The following is a 23,900-nucleotide window of genomic DNA, read 5'->3' on the forward strand; positions in this document are numbered from 1 at the left end:
GCACGACACAACCTCCCATGTCCATATTTGGAATATCCGCATGTGGGCGAAGTAAAGCTCATCCAACATGGCGACTGCAGGCTCTGCCCACTTCGGGCTTCAGTTTCGAGGTTCAGAATGCAATGGGTGATGTCACAGTGGAAATGTCCATAGTATATACAGTCAATGATTAGTACTAGGAATCTAGTAGTAGAAACAACTCTAGGCCTCTACAGTCATGCTGATTCATTAGTCTACAGCAGGGGTGACTGGTAGATGTGAAAGTAGTGCAGGTAGATTTCACAACAACTCCAGAATCTTATTTTGTTTTAGTGATTTGTAATCCTCTTCATACTTCTGCCTCCTCCATCTTTCTTTTCTCTTCCTTGTTCTTTCCCTCCTCCTCCACTCCAGCGTTTTTACTTGTCATCGTCATTGTCATCCATAGTTTCTAGTGAAATGATATGACAAACATAATATGATAGTTAGCGCTAGCTAACATGAACTGTACTGTCAGTTCAACGTTAGCTTAACTTAGGAAGTAAAACAGCTGCTAATTTTGTTAATAAAAATCTTGTGTCCGAGGAACTCTTCACTCTCCTCCTGTCCAGTCACTCAGATCCAGCCAAACCCAGATAAACCTGGAATAAATGAGCGGGAAAATTAACCAGGAGTTGGTTCAAATTAACCCAACCAGGTGTTCAGCTATAAATGAACCCCAATAAAGTTTTATGGCAACATACCATGCATAGCCATTATCCTGTCACAGGCTTGGATGATCTGGCACGCCAACAGGTGAATAAAACAGGTAGTTTCACTTTGGCAATTGTTAGCTACACATATTTATTCTTTGATACTAAAGCTAGCTAAGTGGTCCTGGGATTTGCATGCTTTCATCCGTCACTCTTCTTTCTGTTTTCATGCACTGGTTTAACAGTGAATGATCTCTTTCATGCTTAACTGGCCAAAAATTGTTAATTTGTGTTAACCGATCAAGGTTTAAGGGGAAAGGGGTGTATGTCTCACAGTGTTGTATTACAGGCTCATATTATCTATTATCTTTTTGTACAGTACAGTCAGTTATGGTGGTTGGATAATGTGAAATAATCCAAACATTATATAGGCTAAACAGCAGTACAGCAGAAGAGCAGAATGGCAAAAGTCATCCAGGTGCAGAATCTTTTGCGTGTCTAATTTAAAGCCTGCAAAGAAAAAAAAAAACAAAAAAAAACATCATGTTTCTGGTCTTAAGAATCACTGCAAACCTTCGGTTACCACACGTAAAGTCACATGTTAATTAACATTTGACATCTCTCACAGTGATCTTACACTGTGCTCACATTCTTCTCTACTCCACAGTCATGCTGATCATGTCGAAATTTGGTATCTCCGCAAATATGGTCACATAATTCAATTCACTGGAGCAGCGCAAAAAAAAAAAAAAACAATGTGGTGGAGTAATTAGGTTCATTTCTGTTCACTGCAATCCAATCCGTTCAATGTAATTTGGTTAAATTGAATTGAGTCCAATCAGCAGATAACAGAATGTTTTGATCCCTCAGTGTTGGCACGCAACACAATTAGTTGCAAAAAATTACAGTTCAAACTGAGTTCTTCAGCTCGAAATACAGAGAATGAAAAATGTAATAGAGAAATGCTGTGCCTTTTGCATGAAAACACAATTTTCTATTAGTGTTCCAGACATCAGGACCGTCATTTTTTTTGTAGTACATGACATGAAAATTTTCCTCAGATATGTATAAACTAGAGCTAATGGCTGTGAGACTGCCTTGGTGTCTGTGAAAAACAACCCATCTATCTTAATATTCCCCGTGCTCAGCACAGACAGACTAATGACCGCAATGCATCACCTGGATGTTATATTTCAGTAAAATGTATGCGTGCATGCGTGTGTGCCTACAACTTCACCATGCGACAGTTTTTCTCAGTCTCTTACCCAGCATTATGTATGTTTAATGAATTGGCTCTCGATTAAATTCTGTTTCCTTCATGCCTTTATACCATAAATTTGAAAAGTGTGCTACGGTCGCAGCCAGTGCACAGTAATTGTCAGTGCAGTGAGTAGTGAGGCTCTCGTGCAGCAAATGAAAAATGAATGAGTAGATAAGGTAGGGAATACAAAGTGTTTCACTTAAGCACCTGAGGCAGAGGTGGGTATATCATCTTATATCTCAGGCAAGCATTAACTTTAACAGGTAGTTCACACAGTTCACAAAACAGTTTACCCTTATTGTATGTAGCAGGGCGGATGTTTTCAGTGTTGTGTGCTTATCCAGACCTCAAAGTCATGCTACACACTTTCTTAAAGTGATTTCAAGTTGTAAGGCACTTTAATGTACAAGAGGTCACTGTAAAGTTATAGTGTTTTTGGCACATTTAGAAGACAATGTGTGCTTCAAAGACCTTGCAGTCTGTGACTCTCTTGTAACATGGAGGTCAGTGTAATTTTATGTGTTTTTTTTTTATTATTATTATTTTTATCCCATTGCCTTGCTCAACTTTTTGGCCTTTTAGTTTACTGAATTTGTACTTCTGCACCACCACTTGGACTTGTTGTTCTCACATTGAGTCTGGATGAATTGGACAACAAAAGAACATTTCCAGCAGCTTTTGGTTTGTGATCCTGCTGTAGAGCCAGGTATTTAAAGGTCTGAACCACCTCTACACACTCCCTGTTGATGATTACACGCTGCAATGCGTTGTGGGTCATATTAAAAACAGCCGACTTAGGAGTGGTACACTGCCTTAGTGGTGTCATGCCTCATTCATTCAGAAAAAGCACACACACAGCTGTTTATTATCACCTTAAAAGGAAAAAAGCCAAAGACAAAGTGATGTCTGTTCATCAGCAATGAAAGCCTTTTAAACTAACCAAATAATAGATAAATATAAGCAAGAACTGACACGTTATTCAATATGAGAACAATGTGTGTGATTCGGTCATGAACAAACATATCAGCATGTGGTTAATTATTGACGTGGTCATACTGATCTATAGGGAGCAACATGGAGTCTTTCCATTCATTATTACACAGGATGAGATGTTACAATCCCTCATGCAAAAATCTACTTCATAAAAACGTTTTATTACACACGTTTTATGTGTGCAGTAGAACTAAAATAGTTGCTTCTATGCCTGTTATTTTTCCGCAATTGCGCCCCTTCGCAATGGCCCTGGTGGGCAGCATGTCGCACATCATTGGGGTTTTCAAGTGGGCACCTCCCTTCACCAGTGTTTAGTTAAGTCAGGCCCACGACACCTCAATAAGACTTAACAGTGAGTTCCAGCATCCTGGAGTCACCCCCTCCATGCTGCAACCCGAAACCCCCTGTATTAAGTACATTCGACCACCGAGAAATTATCTAAACTCTTTTTATATTCAATAAATTGTGTCGTCCGGGTGTCTGAGCTACCTCTCTCCCCGGGAAGGCTAGGGACGGGATGAGGATACAGGAGCAGACTCTGGTTCGGGTAGGGGGTGGGGGATGAGGATACAGGACCGAACCACGACCCGCACACCCAAACACAATATTAACACATATGCAGACTGAATCCAAACCCAAAAACAACAACCTCCTACCAGTGGCTTGACTGAACCACGCAGCAAGTACCAAAACTACCCAGCTAGCCTTGCCTTTAGCAAGCTCCACAGCTACAGCTCCACAGCAGTACAGATCCATTAGAGAAAGCAGCTGTTCTCCCAAATTACGTCTGTATTTATTTGCATACAGCCTGCGAAACTGAGGCCGGATCTGAAGAGTTGCCTGCGAATGCACATGGAGACTCATTTGAATGGTGTGACCATAAAGCTCTTAATGCATTTAATGCAAGGTCTGAGCAGTGACATGGGAAGCTTGGTGCAAGTAGTGCTTGATGTTCAACCCATAAGGTTGGCTATAAGATGTGAGAACACGGTTGCTAGGCAGCTGCCAGCATCTAGAAACATATACACGGCTAACAGTTTAGCAAACCAGAGTGGGTAATGTGATGTAGGAAATGCATGAGGCATAATGAAACAAACACGCTATCTCCAGTCTACTCAAGCTGAAGAAAGTGAACTATTCATATATGTCCAAAATTAAGACTTTTGCATTTTCAAAAAACATTTTCAAAAGACATGTGAACATGAATCTCATAGAAACTGTTGCTTGATCTGACCTTCCTTCCACTCAGGGCTCACTTATAATGAGTCATTATTAAGTCATGTTTTTTTAAATGACTATTGATTTTTTTTCCCCCTCAGCGTGTGCTCACCGCCAAGGGCCACGACAAACTACACAAACAGAGGCGTGAGTGAAGTTTCTGCGAGGACGATCCCGGCATAAGATTAGTCATCATGCGCCGCTTGTGATGGATCACACTCGCTGCTGTACTTTGATCACCTTGTGCTTTTACTTTAGCGATGTTCCCCTTGAGGTACTTTCTCCTTATTATGTATTCTCCCTCGCAGAAAAAAAATCAATGACTGCTTGAATGACTTTGAAGGGATGAATTTATCTGAATGGATAAGGAGTGAATGAATGATGCATAATCTTAAGATGAGGCCAAATTGGAGCACGCGATTCAAACGTGCCTCTTTCAAATAGCTCTCTTAAATAGACAAAAAGGAATGTTTTGGCTGTTTGACCTCATTCGGCGCAGCTGCTGATTCCGTCTCATTTGCTTGCTGCATTTTTCATCAGTCAAATTTTAAATACAGCTGTCAAAAACACACATGTTTGTTACTGCACGTGTGGGCCACAAGCATGTGTATGTGAACCCATTTAGCTCAGTGTCAGACCTTCTGAAAGTCTGTGGCGTAATACATTCAAGTCCATTAATGCCTGGGAATGAAACAGAATCCGAAAGGGGACGCATACTCATGCGTGCACTCGCACAAATCCATGAACGCACACACACACACAGAGAGAGAGAGAGAGAGAGAGAGAGAGCTGCATGTCTCTGATAGCTTCTATTATCTAGGTCTCCCTCCTGGCTGCACATCAAACATGGATGAGCTCCAACCATAAAAGGCTCCATTTTCCTTTGATTTATACAAGGAATAAAAATCGGAAAGGTGAAAAGTCCAAACCATGCATATTTTATCAGCTCACTGACACCAAAGGCAAGACAGAACAAATTTTAACATGGAGCAAAAACTTAAAATAGACCGCGATAGGACCAAACACAGGAAGTGCAGCGTCAAACATCCTGACCTCAATGGCCAAATGCCTTCGAAACCCCATCCTGTGTAGACAAAACCTGATCTACAACGGCAAAAAAAAAAAAAAAAGACTTAACTTTGAGTTCTCTTTCAGAATCAATGGAAACATGATCTCTCTGCCCAAATTTTGCAGAGGCCCCACAGAGATAAAGTGGACAGATAGTGTAGATTAGTTTGTCTTATTGCTTGTTTAAGGACAGCAGTGATTACATCACTACTAACCTAATGATGTAGGTGTCCCCACAGTATTTTTACGTGTATTTTTAAAAATTTCTCTCACATAGTTAATATCAGTAACAAAATGTTATTTTCTTTCCACAATTTACTAGTTTTATTTTATTTTTTTTAGAATTTTAGAAATTATATTACGTTGTTCAACATTTATATTATATTATATTATATTATATTATATTATATTATGTTATATTATATGACACCTTTTCTCTATATGTTTAATGCTTTGATAACGTCCTCTAAATCATACTGATGCAACCTAACACTGGGCAGTTTTTGTAGACATCCACCTCACCTTTCTTTCCCAAAACTATCAATCTCTTATCCCCATTTACAAGCATCCCACTCTACTCTATATTTCTGTCCATAAATTGTTCCATACATAGCCCCATCTCCCATTCCCCCTTCCCCTTCCTCCTCTCATCCTTCCTTCCTGTCCCCCTCTTGTTCCCGCTCCCCCATTTTCTCCCCCGTCCCCCTGTTCCTCCGTCATCCATCCATCCTGCCTGAATAATGCAGCGGCCACGCAGCTGCACTGCCATTGTCCCTGCTTCAATGTTAATGTTGTGTCCTTGTCACAATTATTGGGTCACTATCATCCATCAGAGCTAATCATTGTCATACAGATACGGACAAACAAAACACATTACGGAGAACAAAGGCGCGCGCATGTGGAGAACAAAGGGCCGCGCGGAGGAAAGAAGCGTGTTGCGCTTTGTGACGCTCTTGTTAAATTAAATGATGCTCGTTTTGAAAGGCAAACACAACAGGCGCTTTATGCTGTCAGTAGACCAGATGTCACATGAAAAATGTATGGAAGGTAATTAATTGCGTCCACTGATTTTCCTGTGGGAAAAAGTACATCAAGTATTTTCAGCTTCAAGGGAGCGAGCGCTTCCCAAGTTTTCCAGTTCATGTCTATAAATACCTAACTGTACCCTGCCTTAATGATATGCTGCAAAAGTCAACACGGTTCACATACTGTAAGTTATGTCATGAATCATTTTTCGACGGCTTAAACCTGCAATTTGATTCACACAATGGGAGATAATGAGCTTTTTGTTTTAGAAACATGATATTTAAAGTGGCATAATGGCAAATCTTAGTGAATGTCTTCCTACTGTTGCAGCATCACATTCAAAGCTCATGATACGTCTCAGTATCAGCAGCCACAGTGAGCTGGTAGATGAAGAGCTGCAGGTCACAGGCGGCGGCCCCCCTCTTCTGACGGAAAGAGACCAGTCTGACTTGCCTGTTAAAACAACAATAGTGCACTGTCAATGCAATAAACTGCGTTTATTGTAACTAAAAGTGCCGCCAAATCAACCAGGACTGAAATCCATCCATCCTTCCATTATCCACCTCTTATCCTCAGAGGGTTGCGGTGGGGCTGGATTATATCCCAGCTGTCGCTGGGTGATAAGCGGGGCACACCCCAGATAGTTCCTCAGTCTAGCCCAGGCTCACACACACCTACTGCCAACTTAGAATCCAGCTAAACTTGACACGTATGTATTTGGCACACCAGAAGAAAAGCCACACAGGCACAGGAAAAAAAAACAGGCAATGTCCTCACAGAAAGGCCCCAACTAGATGGCAGGTCTGAACCCAGGACCTTCTTGCTGTGAGGCGACAGTGCTGATCACTGCACCACTGGACTGAAGTCTGGACAAAAAATAATAATAAGTAAACAATCCCCTTTATGCTTTTTCTGAATTCAGAAATTCCCTATTTACTATAATCTCCACCACTTCCTGTCGAGGAGTGTTCTAATGTGTACTAATACAGTTGTTCAGTTCTGATTCATATATTCACTATATACAATTGTCCCAGTTCCACAATGTAAAACCTTATATTTTAAAATTGCTGATGTGCACCTCTACCCTAGAGATGATGAGGTAGGGAAAAGGAGTAAATTATCTTATTTTGTAACGTGTCTGTGGTAACTCTCCAGCACTGTTGAACTGGTAGGGATGTGTTTTACATGAGCCAACAATGAATAGTATTGCAATGTGCTCCTGGAGGACTGAATAGGCCCTCGGCCAGTTGTGGGGAACCTGAGTCAGCGTGTACCATCCGGCCTCGTGATTGGCTTAGCAGCGACAGGAGGCGGGGCCTATTGTGTACAGGAAGCTTAGATTGATAGGTCTCAGCTAGCGTGCCGCTCTGTGTGAAGTGGTGCGCTGTGGACACAGCTCCTGTATCGCTGAATGAGCGAAAGAAAGAAAGCTTTCTGCTTCCATTTATCCCTTCCCTCATGGACTCATGTTAATGTGTATTTGAAGAAGAAAAAAATATCAAAAACTTTGCGAAGACCCCCTGTTGCAGACTTACGTCTTAGAGGAAGGTTTACAGTCTAAAGAAGAAGGTGACAACATGGATTACCACAGAGGTTTCATCATATATTGTAGCTTCAGCTTAATTATCACAGATCATCCTGCTTCTGATCTTTGTAAACAAAGGAGGCACACAAAATGACAGGCACCTCCAAAAACAATATAGCACGCTGACTCTTACTTCATTCAGTTCAAGCTCAGCCCAAAAGTGCGCGGTGAAATGTTTGATTTTGTATAAATGAACAAGTTCTTCATTTTCTGTCCTGATCGCCACTTTGTGCTTTGGCTACGCTTCAGGTTCATGGATTTATAGGATGCTTATGGTGGAGGATGCAGGATTATTTGTTTGATCCCCATCAAACAAACATTTTCCAGTGAAGGACTCTGTATAGATCAGGACCACTGCAGAGGCTGGAGGATGAGGGGTGGGGGGAGGTTGCTGATATGGATTAGTTTAAGTAAGCCTATTGAAACATGAAAGGTTGTTGATAGCTGAAGTGGGAGTATCAAACATCTCCCGTTAGAGACACGGGGCTTTAGGGTATTGGCCGTGTGCACAAACGTGTGTGTGTGTGCGTGCTTGAGTGCTGCAAACGAATCGATAGTGATGAGACGAGGATGGCTTCTATTGCCCATTTAATTATCCCCCATCAAACAAACATGATGGCACCTTGAGAGCCGTCGTTGAGCCTTCACGTGTGCACACGCCCTTACTCATTCATGTGGGTGTTCATAGGGTCACGTTTACCTTTAACGTAGGAAATAATTGAATCAAGGTCACACAGCAAAAAAAAAAAAAAAACTAAAGGCATTCAGAAGAGAGCAGAGATGTCAGGTTACTAATTAACCCGGCTCTCTGACCTTTAAGTAGAGAACTGGAAGCAATAAAAGGTGACTAATGAGAGCAATTAGGTGAGGTAGAAATAACTGATTACTCTTAGTTAATGTAGTAGAAATAGACTGTCTTTTAATTTATTTCCTCCAAAAAAAGAAAACTTTCCATTCGAAATCAAACCATGTATTTCATATGAGACCCGACACCGAAACAAAAACAAGCCATTTGGATGCAGCAGCTTGGAAAGAGCAACATGGCCGCTGCGAGCGCCTGACAGGCAGCTGTGAGGAGTGTGCGTTTGTGTTAGTTCCTGTCCCCTCTCTGTCTCTCTCTCTCTCTGGCATGATTACATAAGTGGGGGATCTGTAGTAAAAAGTCTGTGCGTGTTGAGTGTGTGTGTGTGTGCGTACAGTACAGTACATGCGTCCAACTGCGAACGAGTTTGTGTACCGCCTGACTCGGTGAGTGCGCGTGACCTAGAAACGTCCAGCGGTCTCTCATGGCTTCATTAGGGCATAACCACAAGTTCAGAATCCATAACCTTCAAATTATCACTCTGCTCCCTCACTGCGACTGCGAGTGTCTATTTTGTCTCGTCGTTCCTCTCACTTTTTTCTCCCCGCTTTGTGTATTCTCACGGCAAAACTTAGTACATTTATTTATTTATTTATTTTGTGACAGATTTTTTTTTGTCTTATATCACTTTCTCTCCAATCTTCTCTCTTTGTCACCCTCACTTATTCGGCTGAAAATGATTTCTCACAGTCTAATTCTAGGTTTTCCTTTTGAAAGTAACCCTTGTCTACAGTGTCACAGGTACACACAAGTCTTGTGGATAATTTAATGACAATACAAATGCACATACGTTCTTCTGAAAACGAATAGCTGGTGGTGTTCCACCTATGCCACCTGTGTGTGCAGATCTCAGTTTGTGGTGCAAGTCAGAGCTTCTTTCTTGCAACAGCCAACAAAATATTGCACCATAGTTGAATCTATACAAAATTGAAGCAGAGCAGGGATTTCTGGCACGGGGTCTACTATTCAGTTCATGGTAGATGTTTTAAAAAGGTGAAAAAACATGTTATGGAGCCGTCGTCATTCGAAACCGACCTAGGATCCAGTGGTAATAATAATGGACTAATTTAAACGGATGAATGTTTCATTAGGTGTCTTCCACCAGAGATGTTATGAGGGAGAGACCGACCACGTAAAGAATCCTGACTCATAATGGCTCAAACTGCAGGAGACACTTAACTTTATAAAAGTAAAACTACCTCTTTGAACCAAGAAACATGAAGCCAGTTGTATCGCTGTGATGATGCAAGTGCACCGGTGTGAGTTTAGGACAATTTACACAAGCAACAACCTAAGGAACAAGTTATCTTTTAACTCAAAGTGTAATTAATTACAACTGCAATGTACAATGTAATTGCGAAGGACACATATACATCTCTCATATACACTGTCTGTGACCTTTTAGCCTACACGAGTTGATAACGAGTCAAAATAAGTTCAGCAGAAGTTCACCTCAAAGTTCATAATAAGTGTGATGTTACGCTGCATCTTCTATCTGTAGATGTGCAGACTGAGGACCTTTAATTGTCTCGTTTGACTTACACTTCCTCTTGATCTTCTCACTTCCTTTCTAAGAAGAAGTAAGACTGGAGAAGTGGAAAGTTCATGGAAAGCACGTGCTCGCGTGTTCTGTACAATCCTCATTTTAAGATGTTTGTGCACTGCTATAAAAGAATGTGAATACGGAGGAGAGTCGGAGCTGCTCTCCCCAGGTAAGAATAAACCTTGCTTCGCACATAGAGGAGCTGACGGGACAGCCGTCATTTTGCAGTCATGCCTAACTTCTACACCATAGCTACAGTTTTAAATTGCCATCAGTGTAATGGGACGTGGACCTCCTCAGAAATGTAACTAGGTGTCACAGAGACGAAAACCCCAATGGCTGACTGTGACTGGTCCGCAAACCGTTTCCTTGTTCACCAGACAAACACAGAAAGTTCTCCCCCGTTAAGCCTTCAACACACCATCCCCTCAGATGTCTTTTCAGATGTTTTTCAAATTTCGTATTCGCGTTTTCGTGCATCCACGCTCAGGGCAACAAATTATCACAGGTGGCTTTACACTGCAAAATGACTTGGTAGGTCAAAAGCCTGTCACAGCTACTCAGTACACAAATACAAAACAGGATCATACTATATAGAGAGGAAGAATAACACTTGTATGTGAGAATGCAATACAATCAGGAGAATCAATATGCACTGTAAAATATTGCACTGCATTTATTGGATATTGGTGGAATTGCAAAGTCTGACGGCCACCAATCGCAAGCTATCATTCCAGTGGCCCTATTGCAAACAGAAGGTATGTGGGTCTGAGGGGAGCTCCCCACTGGGAACTGTTTGATCTGGAACCACCTCATAACGACTATCAGCGGGACATTTCTTCGAGTGCTCTGATGGGATGACGTAGGGCCTGCTCGGAGTTTGAATTAAGACCCGGGCTCGGCAACCTGATCGCATAAAAGATAGAGGAACACCCTCGGAGTACACTGAGATCGCATTTGAGAGATGCGATGGTCGAGTGGTCCGGGTCGCATGTCACGTCCCTTTGCTAGTGTGGACGCAATGGTTCCTGGGTCACATTAAAAGACCACCTACGCTCAGCTGGAGTACTCTAGAGAGAAATAAACTGAGGTAGTTTCTTGAAACCTTAATTTTAATTCAAGTTTAGCATTTAAAATCTTATTTAAGTCACCAAGCGATGTGATTCTATACATGGTGTTTTTACTGTCCACGCAACCTTTCGAAATGCAGTTATGTATCTCTTCCCCTTCATTCCTACAGAAACCTGGTATTGTCACCCTGAATGTAACAGTCTTAGGGTGTAATCAAGCTGACTGTCTAGTAGCGAGAGTCAACTGTGAGACTTTTGCCTCCACTCAGAAAAAACTGTGGTCCCAGACCGAATGGATGTTTCTGAATGGTATCGAGCTTTTGAGTCACTTATTTCCTTGAGTTAAATGTAAATGTTAACTATAAACACGTTTGTCACTTTGACAATTTATCACACAATTTATCACATTTATATAACATAGTTTCTCCTTTTTTCTTTAGTGTGATGCTAGTCTGAGCTTTTGAAGTCAACCAATGCCAGACAACGAGCAGGACCTTCAGTGCAGGAACCCCACAGTCCAAGCCTGAAATACCTACTCCTCCTACTTTGCAACTCTGTAAATGCAGTACATTTTCAGTTCCAGGTCTCACACACAGGACCACTGCAGCACTCCGCCACTTCTCTCTCCCTCGCACTTCCCATTTTTTATGTCCTTTGCCGGGTCCCGCCTCATCACCTCTCTCCCTCTCTTCCCACTCCTTTGGCGTTCTCTCACCCCCCCCCCCCCCCCCCCCCCCCCCCCCCCCCACTCCCAGCCCTCCCAGCCCTCCCCAATCCCCTCCTGCAGCATCCTCTCCTCTCCACTCTTTCCTACCTCTCTTCCCCTCCTCTCCACATGTCTGTCTGTTCGAAACTGGAGCAACATCTTAATCGAGGCTCCGGGACGTGACGGGAATTTCTAAGCAACCCCAGCTCTGCAGTACAGACGCAAACACACACACACACTAAAACACACACATTCTGCTTGGCAGCCAATTAACAACCTGCGATCCAGCGCCAAAGGAATAACTGCATGTTGATGAGCTGGTGGCTCGGCGTGCATGCGTGCGTCTGTGTGTTTGTGTGTATGTGATGAGCTGGTGGCCGTCAAAACCACTTACACAGATAGAAGGATATCTCTTTTATGTGTTCAAGGGAAAGAGGGGGATTATTAGACATTAAAAACCATCTCAACAAGGGACAAACTAAGACAGGAACAAGGAAGTGTGAATTTCTGATTCCCTTTATGTTTTTGTTTGATGCCATCCCCACACTTTCAGAATGTGTGCATGCGTCTGCGCACAAAAGGCAGCATTAGAAGAACAATGCAGATGATTTACTCGGAGCTAAGCCTTGTTTTCTCCTCCTCCTTATCCTCACCCTCCTCATCCTCCTCCTCCTCCTTGTGCTTCCTCTATCTTTGCTACCTTTCATTCTTCTCCTCCTCTTCCTCCTCCTCACTTCTCTCCTGCCTCTGCTTTGGGGAGTTCATCCAAAGGTGAAAGCCTGACAAAAAAAAAGTATCTTTCCCCCCTTCAAAAAAACTCATACATTCTCTTTATGTGTCAAAAATATTGACACCAGCCTTGACACAATATCCCAGAGCAGCAAAGCTCTGTGTATGCCAGTCCAGGTTTCATCATCCGTCCTTGTTTTTTGTATGAGATAGAATATGTTGAAAAGACAACTGTGGGTTTAAACCTGTCTACTTGCTGCTGCTCCTGCTGCTGCTGCCCTACTTCTCTGTAAGGTGTTCCAAGCCGGTCTGTGCTGTGCACTATGGATAAATTAGTAAAGTACGGGCAGATGAAAGGTTTAAATTTAAAAATAACAAGTAAACGAAACTGAATTCACGATTGCCACCGTACATTATTACTATAAGATGCTTTAAATCCTGAGAAGGATTTTTCGAGAAAGAAAACCCATCTAGAGAGCGCTTTTTTTTTCTTTGATGCTGAAACCTATATTTTATAAGCGTTTCACTTTAATGATGATGTTTCACAAGGGATCTCTTTGACAGTACACTGGTTGTGTTCATTAAAAGCTAAAACCTTAAGTAAACTACTTAGTACTATGGCGTTAATGCTTATTTTAAAAATGAAATCAAATTAAGAGTCAGCATTTACGTTGAGGTATCGTTAGGGCGGGAAACAATACAAGTGAAGAATTTTTGCATGGTTTAAATTTTTAATGTATGTTTCTTGAACTAGGGCGACATCTAGTGGTACACTATTGTAATAGCAGAACTGTTTGAAGGCTAATTTTGATGATGAATGTCTACGGGTAGAAATGCTAACATCTAGTGGACACATAAGCAAATTACAAGGGAGAGTATGACCAATTAACACGTCGTTAACGTTGCAATTAAATGTCGACGAGCAAACTAGTCGGCTCAGCCGTGAATAGGCCAAAAATCTTGTATTGATGAAGGTCATGGTATTCTGCGGTAGTCTGCGGTTTGTAGTGCAATTGAATTGCGTCGTGTTACAGACACGTATTTCTGTTATGCTGCCAACTACATTTTAGCGAGGCAAAACACAATTACCACTTCAGTGTTTAATTAATTATGGTCGAACAGAACCACAAACAGCATCCTCCAAAATTATCATACAGTTGAATTGTCTCCTTTCTCACTCTGGGCATAAACGGAACGTTTTAATCAGTGTGCCCAGTGAACTGGGAACTGAGAGTGAGAGTATATTTACATAAATAGTGCACTTCAATATCCCATTATATAGCTGCAATTAGGATAACAACAACAAACACAGGATCTGGTTTCTGCAATCCTTAAAGTTCTCCCCACTCCAAACTCAATGTCATTGTTGCTTATTTGCGACTTTCTTTCACAGTTAATGTGAAAATGCGCTTACCTCATATCCTGGTAGTACACTTTTGTGCATTCTTGATCAGCATGTCTGCATTCCACGTTGACAATCGCCTTTCTTATGTTCTTGGCCTATTATTGGTCTTTTTATTCCGGATGTAATGCCTCTAAAATGGAACTAAAAACATTAATATAATTTAAAAAAGAAAAAAAAAAAAGGTTGAACCAAACACATACTGTGTAGTGAAAAATAGTTCTAGCGTTTTCAAGAAACGTGGCCTGGCATCAGGACTCTTGTGAAACAGCTCCACCCAGCGGACATACGTAGAAATGACCAGAAAGTTCCTGAAGACTCTGGACCTCCTCCACTTAGAATATAAAAGCTGAGACAGTCCCACTGCTGACACACAACGCTACACAAGCTACACAGAAGAGAACAGACACTTGAACAGAGTTTCATCTCACAACTAGAGGACTCACCACTAAACACTGAGAAGATGCTGTGCTCTCATGGATTCCAGTCTACCCTCAGTCCACTCATGGACGTCTACTGTCCTGTACGCAGTCTGTGGCCAGAGGTCAGACCTCTGTTCTACCAGCAGGATCTCCTGCAGAGAAACCTACAGGAGCTGCGCAGCAGTCTGCAGCTGATGGACAAACTTCAGCACCAGATCCTGGAGAAGACAGAGCCTTTCCAAAGCGGCGTGGCCGTGCAACCGGTCTCCTACCAGCTGGACAAAGAGGGAGAGCACTTTGGCCTGACCCTGGACACTCGAGGCTTTTCCCCCGAGGAGCTGTCTGTCAGGCAGGTGGGCAGGAAGCTGAGAGTCAGCGGGAAAACAGAGAAGAAGCAGGAGGACGGGAAAGGCTCCTACTCTTACAGACTGCAGGAGTTCAGACAGGAGTTTGATCTGCCTGAAGGTCTGAACCCTCAAGCCGTCACCTGCTGCCTGTCCCCAGACGGAAAGCTCCACATCCAGGCAGCCAAACATCCACGTGTTGAGGAGGCTGAGAGAGAGCTGACCATCCAGAGGAGCTCAGAGGAGGAAACACAGCAGAGTGTGTGTTCACAGGAACCACACAGCAGCACAGAGACACACAACAGCACACAGAACAAACCTGGACACATGGACTGATACACATGTTGTTGTCACAATGTACCATCAGTATTTATACACACTGTTAATATATGATCATAATGTACTTTTGTATTTTTGTAACTGAAGATAAAAATAAATGTGTGAACAGCTGAAGTGTGGTTTTCATGTGTTTGTTTTTTTTTAATAAAACTCATAAGCTAAATCAATTACTTAAATACATAGAAAGGAGTCTGCCATTATTAAACAATCGATTTAATTCGAATCTAAAATTGAACTCTATGTTCTTTACTGACTGTTAAATCATATAAGTCTACTGAAAGTAATCTTAGTTTAACTGAAAACAGATCATTACAGAAAATAGTTTAGTTCTACTTTTTTGTGTTGGTGCTAAAGCTAAAAAACGCTGTGGCTTAGCAATGAAAAAACACGCATTTGTCTCATTTAAGATTTTCTTTTCTTTTGATCAACATGTTATTGAATGAATGTTCATGTCTAGAAAATGGTCAGAATCAATTATATTATTTTTCGAAGAAAGAAATCGTTCCTCTGATCTGTATACGCCATTTATTTGAGTAAGCAAATTTATTTATTTATTGAAAAAAAATTAATTTACTGTAGGAGGTCCAGAGTCTGGAGTCCTGATATCACTCCATCATTCAAGTTGGATCAGGAAGTTTGACTTGAAAAGGTCTTATGCTAACTTTTACCAATAACAAATGTTCAGTATATCAACATTCGTTTAGCAATTAGGAAGCCTTTTATTGATTGCATATTCAGAATAAAAGAAATCCACACTTAGGTAAACCTTGTAAAAATCGACCATATGATGTTTATTTCAATAACCAGTGTAACCACCTTTAGGAAACAGACAGAAAAGTTCGGATGAATAGTTTAGAGATTATGTAGATCCAGCTACAGTAACTGAAACTGAACTGAAACAACAATCAACCCACTAGTTTTTCATTTAAGCATTAAGTCTGTAGGTTCAAAATACTTTCCTGTTTCAACTTGTATCCAATTATCTGATTGAAGGAATAGATTAGGTAATTTTTCAGGAAATTTTAGATTCTAATTAAATCGATTGTTTAATAATGGCAGACTCCGTTCTATGTATTTAAGTAATCGATTTAGCTTATGAGTTTTAAAAAAAAACACACATGAAAACCACACTTCAGCTGTTCACACATTTATTTTTATCTTCAGTTACAAAAATACAAAAGTACATATGATCATATTTTAACAGTGTGTGTAAATACTGAAGCTACATTGTGACAACAACATGTGTATCAGCCCATGTGTCCAGGTTTGTCCTTTGTGCTGTTGTGTGTCTCTGTGCTGCTGTGTGGTTCCTGTGAACACACACTCTGCTGTGTTTCCTCCTCTGAGCTCCTCTTGATGGTCAGCTCTCTCTCAGCCTCCTCAACACGTTGATGTTTGGCTGCCTGGATGTGGAGCTTTCCGTCTGGGGACAGGCAGCAGGTGACGGCTTGAGGGTTCAGACCTTCAGGCAGATCAAACTCCTGTCTGAGCTCCTGCAGTCTGTAAGAGTAGGAGCCTTTCTCATCGTCCTCCTGCTTCTTCTCCGTCTTCCCGCTGACTCTCAGCTTCCTGCCCACCTGCCTGACAGACAGCTCCTCTGGTGAAAAGCCTCGAGTGTCCAGGGTCAGGCCAAAGTGCTCTCCCTCTTTGTCCAGCTGGTAGGAGACCGGTTGCACGGCCACACTGCTTTGGAAAGGCTCCGTCTCCTCCAGGATCTGGTGCTGAAGTTTGTCCATCAGCTGCAGACTGCTGCGCAGCTCCTGTAGGTTTCTCTGCAGGAGATCCTGCTGGTAGAACAGAGGTCTGACCTCTGGCCACAGACTGCGTACAGGACAGTAGACGTCCATGAGTGGACTGAGGGTAGACTGGAATCCATGAGAGCACAGCATCTTCTCAGTGTTTAGTGGTGAGTCCTCTAGTTGTGAGATGAAACTCTGTTCAAGTGTCTGTTCTCTTCTGTGTAGCTTGTGTAGCGTTGTGTGTCAGCAGTGAGACTGTCTCAGCTTTTATATTCTAAGTGGAGGAGGTCCAGAGTCTTCAGGAACTTTCTGGTCATTTCCACAGTTGTCCGCTGGGTGGAGCTGTTTCACAAGAGTCCTGATGTCACTCCATCATTCTGGTTGGATCAGGAAGTCTGTTGTTTATAATTGTCACATGTTCACAAAGAATGATAACTATTAGACTTGTAGTAACTACTAATTTTGAATACTTTCTCCATTAAGTAAGTTGTTTATTCAAATATCTGGTAAAAAGTCATTTTTAATTCGGGGGAGAAAAGATCTTTCAGTCAGTGTCACAAATCTTTAATGGGTGGGGTTTTTTTTTACAGGAGTAATGATGTCACACCATTAAACTGTTTGATCTGGAGTTTCTTTTTGAAGTTATGTCATGCAAACCTTTAATATCACTAAATAGCAATGATATAGCACATCAGCATTTTGTTCACTTGTTATACTCATCTGTATGGTGCATCAATGGCACTGTTACATATTTTTTAAGTCACTCTGTATTTGTGTTCGATGGGCTACAGAAATGTTATTGTTCCTGTGAACAGGAAGAAAAACACAATCACAAGGACAGTTTAGAAACTCTTTACTCTATTCTTTGATTAACCCATGTAATGCCCAAAGTAAATTTAAATAACCCTCTACTGAGTGAATGCATTTTTTTCCACTCTAGATGCAGGTTCTTGTATTTATGATTTTCTACCTATATTCTGATGGAAGCATTTACTGAAGGTCTTTCTCTTTCTGACTGGGAAGATGAAATACTGTGACCACAGGAATAACAATATCAGACTGAATCATAAGTAAAGAAATAAAGTTATAGGTGAAAGTGTTATGAAAAAAATATGATTTATTTGGGCCATTTTGAACAATGTTAACAAATTATTCTTTTAAGCCGATCATGACCATGAAACTTCATTGACAAATAAACATCTTTAAATACTGATACAGGGCTTTGAAGAATCACAATATCAATACTGTTAACAGTCCAAACAGAGAATGATTTGTGGTTGCTTCCTCTGCTGCAAGACTCATTAAAGTTTGTTTTTTTTTAATAAATTGATATAAATATATATTTTATGTTTTAAAATTTTCTTCTTGACCCATGAGATAGGCCCCAGCACCCCCTGCGACCTTAGTGAGGATAAGCAGCAGCAGAAGATAAGATGAGATTTCCTTCTTTAAGCATTTCCTGTCTGGAAGTATTGTTTCTATCATTAAAAGCAGTAAAATTTTTAATCTATGACAATAAAAACACACAAGAAAACTGTGATTCAGCTGTTCACACATTTATTTTTATCTTCAGTTACAAAAATACAAAAGCACATATGATCATATTTTAACAGTGTGTATAAATACTGAAGGTACATTGTGACAACAACATGTGTATCAGTCCATGTGTCCAGGTTTGTCCTGTGTGCTGTTGTGTGTCTCTGTGCTGCTGTGTGGTTCCTGTGAACACACACTCTGCTGTGTTTCCTCCTCTGAGCTCCTCTGGATGGTCAGCTCTCTCTCAGCCTCCTCAACACGTTGATGTTTGGCTGCCTGGATGTGGAGCTTTCCGTCTGGGGACAGGCAGCAGGTGACGGCTTGAGGGTTCAGACCTTCAGGCAGATCAAACTCCTGTCTGAACTCCTGCAGTCTGTAAGAGTAGGAGCCTTTCTTGTCCTCCTGCTTCTTCTCTGTCTTCCCGCTGACTCTCAGCTTCCTGCCTACCTGCCTGACAGACAGCTCCTCGGGTGAAAACTCTCGAGTGTCCAGGGTCAGGCCAAAGTGCTCTCCCTCTTTGTCCAGCTGGTAGGAGACCGGTTGCACGGCCACACTGCTTTGGAAAGGCTCCGTCTCCTCCAGGATCTGGTGCTGAAGTTTGTCCATCAGCTGCAGACTGCTGCGCAGCTCCTGTAGGTTTCTCTGCAGGACATCCTGCTGGTAGAACAGAGGTCTGACCTCTGGCCACAGACTGCGTACAGGACAGTAGAAGTCCATGAGTGGACTGAGGGCAGACTGGAATCCATGAGAGCACAGCATCTTCTCAGTGTTTAGTGGTGAGTCCTCTAGTTGTGAGATGAAACTCTGTTCAAGTGTCTGTTCTCTTCTGTGTAGCTTGTGTAGCGTTGTATGTCAGCAGTGGGACTGTCTCAGCTTTTATATTCTAACTGGAGGAGGTCCAGAGTCTTCAGGAACTTTCTGGTCATTTCTACGTATGTCCGCTGGGTGGAGCTGTTTCACAAGAGTCCTGATGTCACTCCATCATTCTTACCATCAGAAACGCTCCTGCATTTATGTGATTTCACCGCTGGGTGTCAGTAAAACTCATTGGATGGAATGTCAGAAAACAGACTGCAATTCCTTCTCTCTGACCTTATAAACACAACTTTTATATATTCATTTCATCCACGTACAAGGACCTAAAACATCAGTTTGGAGTATTTGCTCCTTCTATTGTCTCAATGGTTTCCTGCATCTCAGTACTCCTTGAGGTCATCAGAGAGGTGTATCCTGAGCAACTGCATTACTGTGAAGCCACTGTCTGCCTATTATTACCAGGATCAATACCTGAGACCAGACAAGAAGGGTCTTTAATGCGATCAAGAGAAGAGAAGAGAAGAGAAGAGAAGAGAAGAGAAGAGAAGAGAAGAGAAGAGAAGAGAAGAGAAGAGAAGAGCCAGTTCACACCATCTGCACATTACTGTGGTTTTAATGATTGTGCTGTAAAATGATGAGACAACATTTCAGAAACCTTTCAGACTGTAAGTACCCTCTTTGAGTATTACTCAAATTTCTATGTATCATTACAGAACCATACGAACAAAATAAATAAATTGTGATAGTCATGAAGGGTTTTGAAAAACATTTATTCAGCCAACAACGTTGGACATGTTTGCACAATGTTTGAGGACAGCGACACAAAGCTTTCCTGTTGGTTGTGTTCAGTAACATCACCACATTTCCGATTTGAATACAAAAACAGTCTATAAATAATCAACACCACAGAGTACAAATTCAGTCATTTTGGATCTTTATCTTTAGTAACGGTCAGTGAAGCTCAAATTACGACATCTAAGGCCTCTGCGTTAACTAGTGGCAGCTTTAAGAGCATTGCTATTAATTGTCACTGAAGCCACAATTTATTGGCATCGGCTACAGTTCAAACGCCATAATAGATGTGAATCATTTGGGACATTTTTTCTTTGCTTCAAGTTCTGAATTGATGGAAAACTGTAAAAACAAGAGAAAGTACAAATGAATTCATTCATTAAGCTCACTGTATGCCATGAGACCATTGATGTTTCAAGTATGCACCACCTTTATGACTAAAGGTAACTCTGTATAAGTTTATGACTTTAACTAAAAACTGGATTTACGGAAATATCCTGATGTAAAATAAGTCCAAAACAGATGTTATTAAAGTAAGTCCCTATCCCCTCCCAGCATTACCAACGTTAAAGATCTCTCAGCCAGACGGAGCACCTCATTAAATAATGTTTGTAAAGATGTGTTACATTTGACTGATTATTCTGTTCTTCTGTAGACTTCGAGGAGTTTATCCTCGAAGTCTCCATCGCAATGCATATTTTGGTGTCAGCGGGTGACGCATCCAAAGGCCGCAGTTCATAAAAAAATCCTGCTGACAGGCTTCCAGCGTGTACCTGAAGAAGCGATCGCATTACACCAATTTATGCCGTTCTCAACTGGTTACCTTTGAGTCTCAGGCCCTGTTCAGACCGAGTATCAACGTGAGCATTGAGTGATCCAATCATAAGTGGCCAGGTTAAAGAACAGGCGTGAAAACACTCCAGATACATTAAGGACACTTTTGAGACTCCATTCTCTCCGCAGCGTGGATACACATTGCATGATGGCCACACTGACGGGCTGGCTGTGTAAGCAGAATATTTGCTTCATTCATTCGTTCGTTCAGAGAATACACAAAGCAGCTACTATGAATGACTCCCAGAAAACCAAAAACAATGTTGAGAGTCTTAAATTGTTGTTATAATGTCTACATCTGTGCTTTGCTAATTTTCTAAGAACCCAGACCACCATTTGAGATCCTCTGGCAGGGCTCTACTAATCCCAATTTCGCTCGCTTTATACCTCCACATCAAATCTACACATATCAATGTAGTCCGTGGTTCTCTGCAAGGTGAGCAGCTATAGTTGTGTTTCTGCATTCCCTCTGTACCACCATCAAGAAACAGTAATTTCCACAGCTTTATGGTGAGTTCCTCGCTTTCATTGTTAAGGAATAGTGTCTGCTGTAACTACTTAAATTATTTAATCTCATTAGTGTTGGATTTTGCCACCTGGGATAGGCTCCAGCAACCCCCCACGACCCTAGTGAGGATTAAGCGGTATGGAAGATGAGATGAGTGTTAGATTTTTTTTTATTAAATAATCTGTTTTTTTATCATCATTCACTTTGTAGCTTTTTAAGGGTGATAAATATTATTTTTATGTCATTATCTTTCACTGTGTTACAAAGATACAGCAAGTTAAGTTATATTTTCTTTAGGTAGTAAAATAAAACTTTTGAGCTAATACATGACCTGTACTGAGCAAAAGAGGACCAAGTACATGCCCTCATGATAAAAGTACCCTAAGAGGTAGATCAGTCTCCTCCTCCTCAGACTTACACTCATTGGACAAAAGTATCATTACGTGGGACCTTAACAGGGTACTGAGCGCATCCTGTCGCGTTGTGTACATTTTTTTCAAATGAGCGTGGCCATAGCATTTGTGCGGTTGCTCTGTGTCCTATTTGGTTGGCAAATTAAGCTCAGCATTGTCCAGGCACATTTTGGAGCTGTTTCCACAGCGTCAGCATCTCCTTGGGTGTGCGTCTGTGAACGAGCAGCACGGGCCCGTAGGCGCAGGGGTTGCCCCTCTCCGTGTGCGGGAGATCGAACGTTAAAAAGCCCGGGTGATGGGCCGGAGAGAGGCCGAGTCTGTGCAGGCACATGCCAAGGTACACGTCGTCGATCGGGAAGAGGCGGACCCTCTCGGACACCTTTTTCAAACGCAACGCAAGAGAGACAGAATACACCACCCCTCCACCACCGGCGTATGGTGGGTACACGCCCTTGTAGAAACTCTCTGGTATGTAGTATTTAGTGGACGGATCCCGGTTTGGCATTGCGTTATTGATCACATCCCCGACAAACAAATTGATGTCGGTTTCGTTCGTATAGGCTCTCCACAGATTGTGCTCCTCCAGCTGTTTGTGCAGGTAATCCACGAGGACGTCCGTCCGGACCAAGACGTCGTCATCCCCTTTGAAGACAAACAGGGCGGTGGGGCAGTGTTGCTCGAGCCAGTTCCAGAACAGCAAGTCCTTTAGGGTCAAATTAAAGAAGCTGTCTCTGAAATCCCACTGCAGGATATCCCCATACTTCTGGTTCTCAAGCTCCAGGAGGTTTTTGAGGTCCGGGTGAGGGCCCGTACTTGAGTCCTGCCTTCCGAGCAGAAACACCGTGCGCACCAGTCCGCTTTTTATTTTGGACTCCCCCTTCACCACACCGCTGCGTCCCCACGTTTCCCGGATTGCCTGCCTGTTTTCAAAATTCCCCACTTGAGATTTGATGGCCATGAGGAGCATGGGCGAGTCCATGCTCCTCAAATTACTGTTGTTACTCCTACACATACCGGGCTGATTGATAAGGAGGGGGTACTCCCTGCAGTGCATGGACTTGATAAATGCCCTAATTTGTTCAGGCAAGCTGTTTAAATCATCCATACGGGGGACTGAACACTTGTGTGACATGCAGTCAGAAAGGCATCCCTCCTCAATTTGTGACAAACGCCTCTCCTTTGTCTTACTCATTTTCCCAGTTGTGTTTCCTCTCAGTATTGGGTTGTGCTGGCGATCCCAAGCGTGCTGCAGCCGGTTCCACAGTGCACTGTCCTCCAAGCGAAGGTTCCAGAAAGGGCCAAGTGGGTGCGAGGCCATGGCGGAAGAATTAACCGAAACCCCCGGGGCAACGTAGTGGACGGTTATTTTTGGAGGCGCGTAAGAGATGGTGACAAATATGGACACGAGGATGTAAACCAGAAGGTGGCCGGTCATCATACAAGGCAGCAGGCACATGCACAGCAGTCTCCCGTTGCATCTGCAGCATCTTCCCATTGCCCGTGGTGTACAGATCAGACACACACCTGTAGAAAAAAATACAAGTTTTTCTTAATTGTGACAGAGAAACCGCCTTCCCCCCTTCACACAGACCACAGGCAGGAGTCTACCTAGGAGACTGTACAGCAAACACTGCAGTCAACTCTCTGGAGTTTGTCTCCTTGGAGATGGTCCAGTGGGGGTTATTATCGTTTCTTGTCTGCACACTCAGAGCACCATCCTGCGTCTACCTGTCAGTAGAAACAGTGTGGAAAATGTAGTATGAAATGAGGTGGATTAACTCACTTCTTCCTTCAGTTGGTTAAAGACTTCCATGTTATTTTGCCCCTCGGCTACCACAGAGTGTTAAATCCTAAGTCTGTTTATTTTTCTTTACTGTGCCTAGAACATATTGACTGCTGCAGCTGTTTAATAGACGAGAATAAGCACAAGCAGGAAACTCGGTGATTTACCTGCGGATGAAAGACGAAGCACAAATCACTTACGAATGAGGGAACTTTCGTTGGGTGAGCCGACTGAGATGAA

At 42.3% G+C, this 23,900-nt stretch overlaps 4 protein-coding genes across 4 annotated transcripts; 1 reads left to right on the top strand and 3 right to left on the bottom strand.

The window, feature by feature from the left end:
* Positions 1-14,170: 14,170 nt before the first annotated feature.
* Positions 14,171-15,345, top strand: LOC124996776 (heat shock protein 30-like). The gene has a single exon (XM_047570083.1). The coding sequence runs from the start codon at positions 14,598-14,600 to the stop codon at positions 15,234-15,236; it is 639 nt and encodes a 212-aa protein (XP_047426039.1). The 5' UTR covers positions 14,171-14,597; the 3' UTR covers positions 15,237-15,345.
* A 1,025-nt stretch (positions 15,346-16,370) lies between these two features.
* Positions 16,371-17,214, bottom strand: LOC124996805 (heat shock protein 30-like). Its single transcript, XM_047570125.1, has one exon. It carries the CDS (start codon positions 17,126-17,128, stop codon positions 16,487-16,489), a length of 642 nt encoding a protein of 213 aa, XP_047426081.1. The 5' UTR covers positions 17,129-17,214; the 3' UTR covers positions 16,371-16,486.
* A 1,304-nt stretch (positions 17,215-18,518) lies between these two features.
* Positions 18,519-19,351, bottom strand: LOC124996816 (heat shock protein 30-like). The gene has a single exon (XM_047570144.1). It carries the CDS (start codon positions 19,271-19,273, stop codon positions 18,635-18,637), a length of 639 nt encoding a protein of 212 aa, XP_047426100.1. The 5' UTR covers positions 19,274-19,351; the 3' UTR covers positions 18,519-18,634.
* Positions 19,352-19,925: 574 nt separating this feature from the next.
* si:dkey-175m17.6 (N-acetyllactosaminide beta-1,3-N-acetylglucosaminyltransferase 2) lies at positions 19,926-23,605 on the bottom strand. Its single transcript, XM_047569720.1, has 2 exons — positions 23,486-23,605; positions 19,926-23,401 (listed from the first exon to the last, which is right to left on the bottom strand). Exon 2 carries the CDS (start codon positions 23,370-23,372, stop codon positions 22,026-22,028), a length of 1,347 nt encoding a protein of 448 aa, XP_047425676.1. The 5' UTR covers positions 23,373-23,401; positions 23,486-23,605; the 3' UTR covers positions 19,926-22,025.
* Positions 23,606-23,900: the final 295 nt, after the last annotated feature.

The sequence above is a fragment of the Mugil cephalus genome, chromosome 19 (genome assembly GCF_022458985.1).
Source record: "Mugil cephalus isolate CIBA_MC_2020 chromosome 19, CIBA_Mcephalus_1.1, whole genome shotgun sequence".
NCBI classification, from domain to species: Eukaryota; Metazoa; Chordata; class Actinopteri; order Mugiliformes; family Mugilidae; genus Mugil; species Mugil cephalus.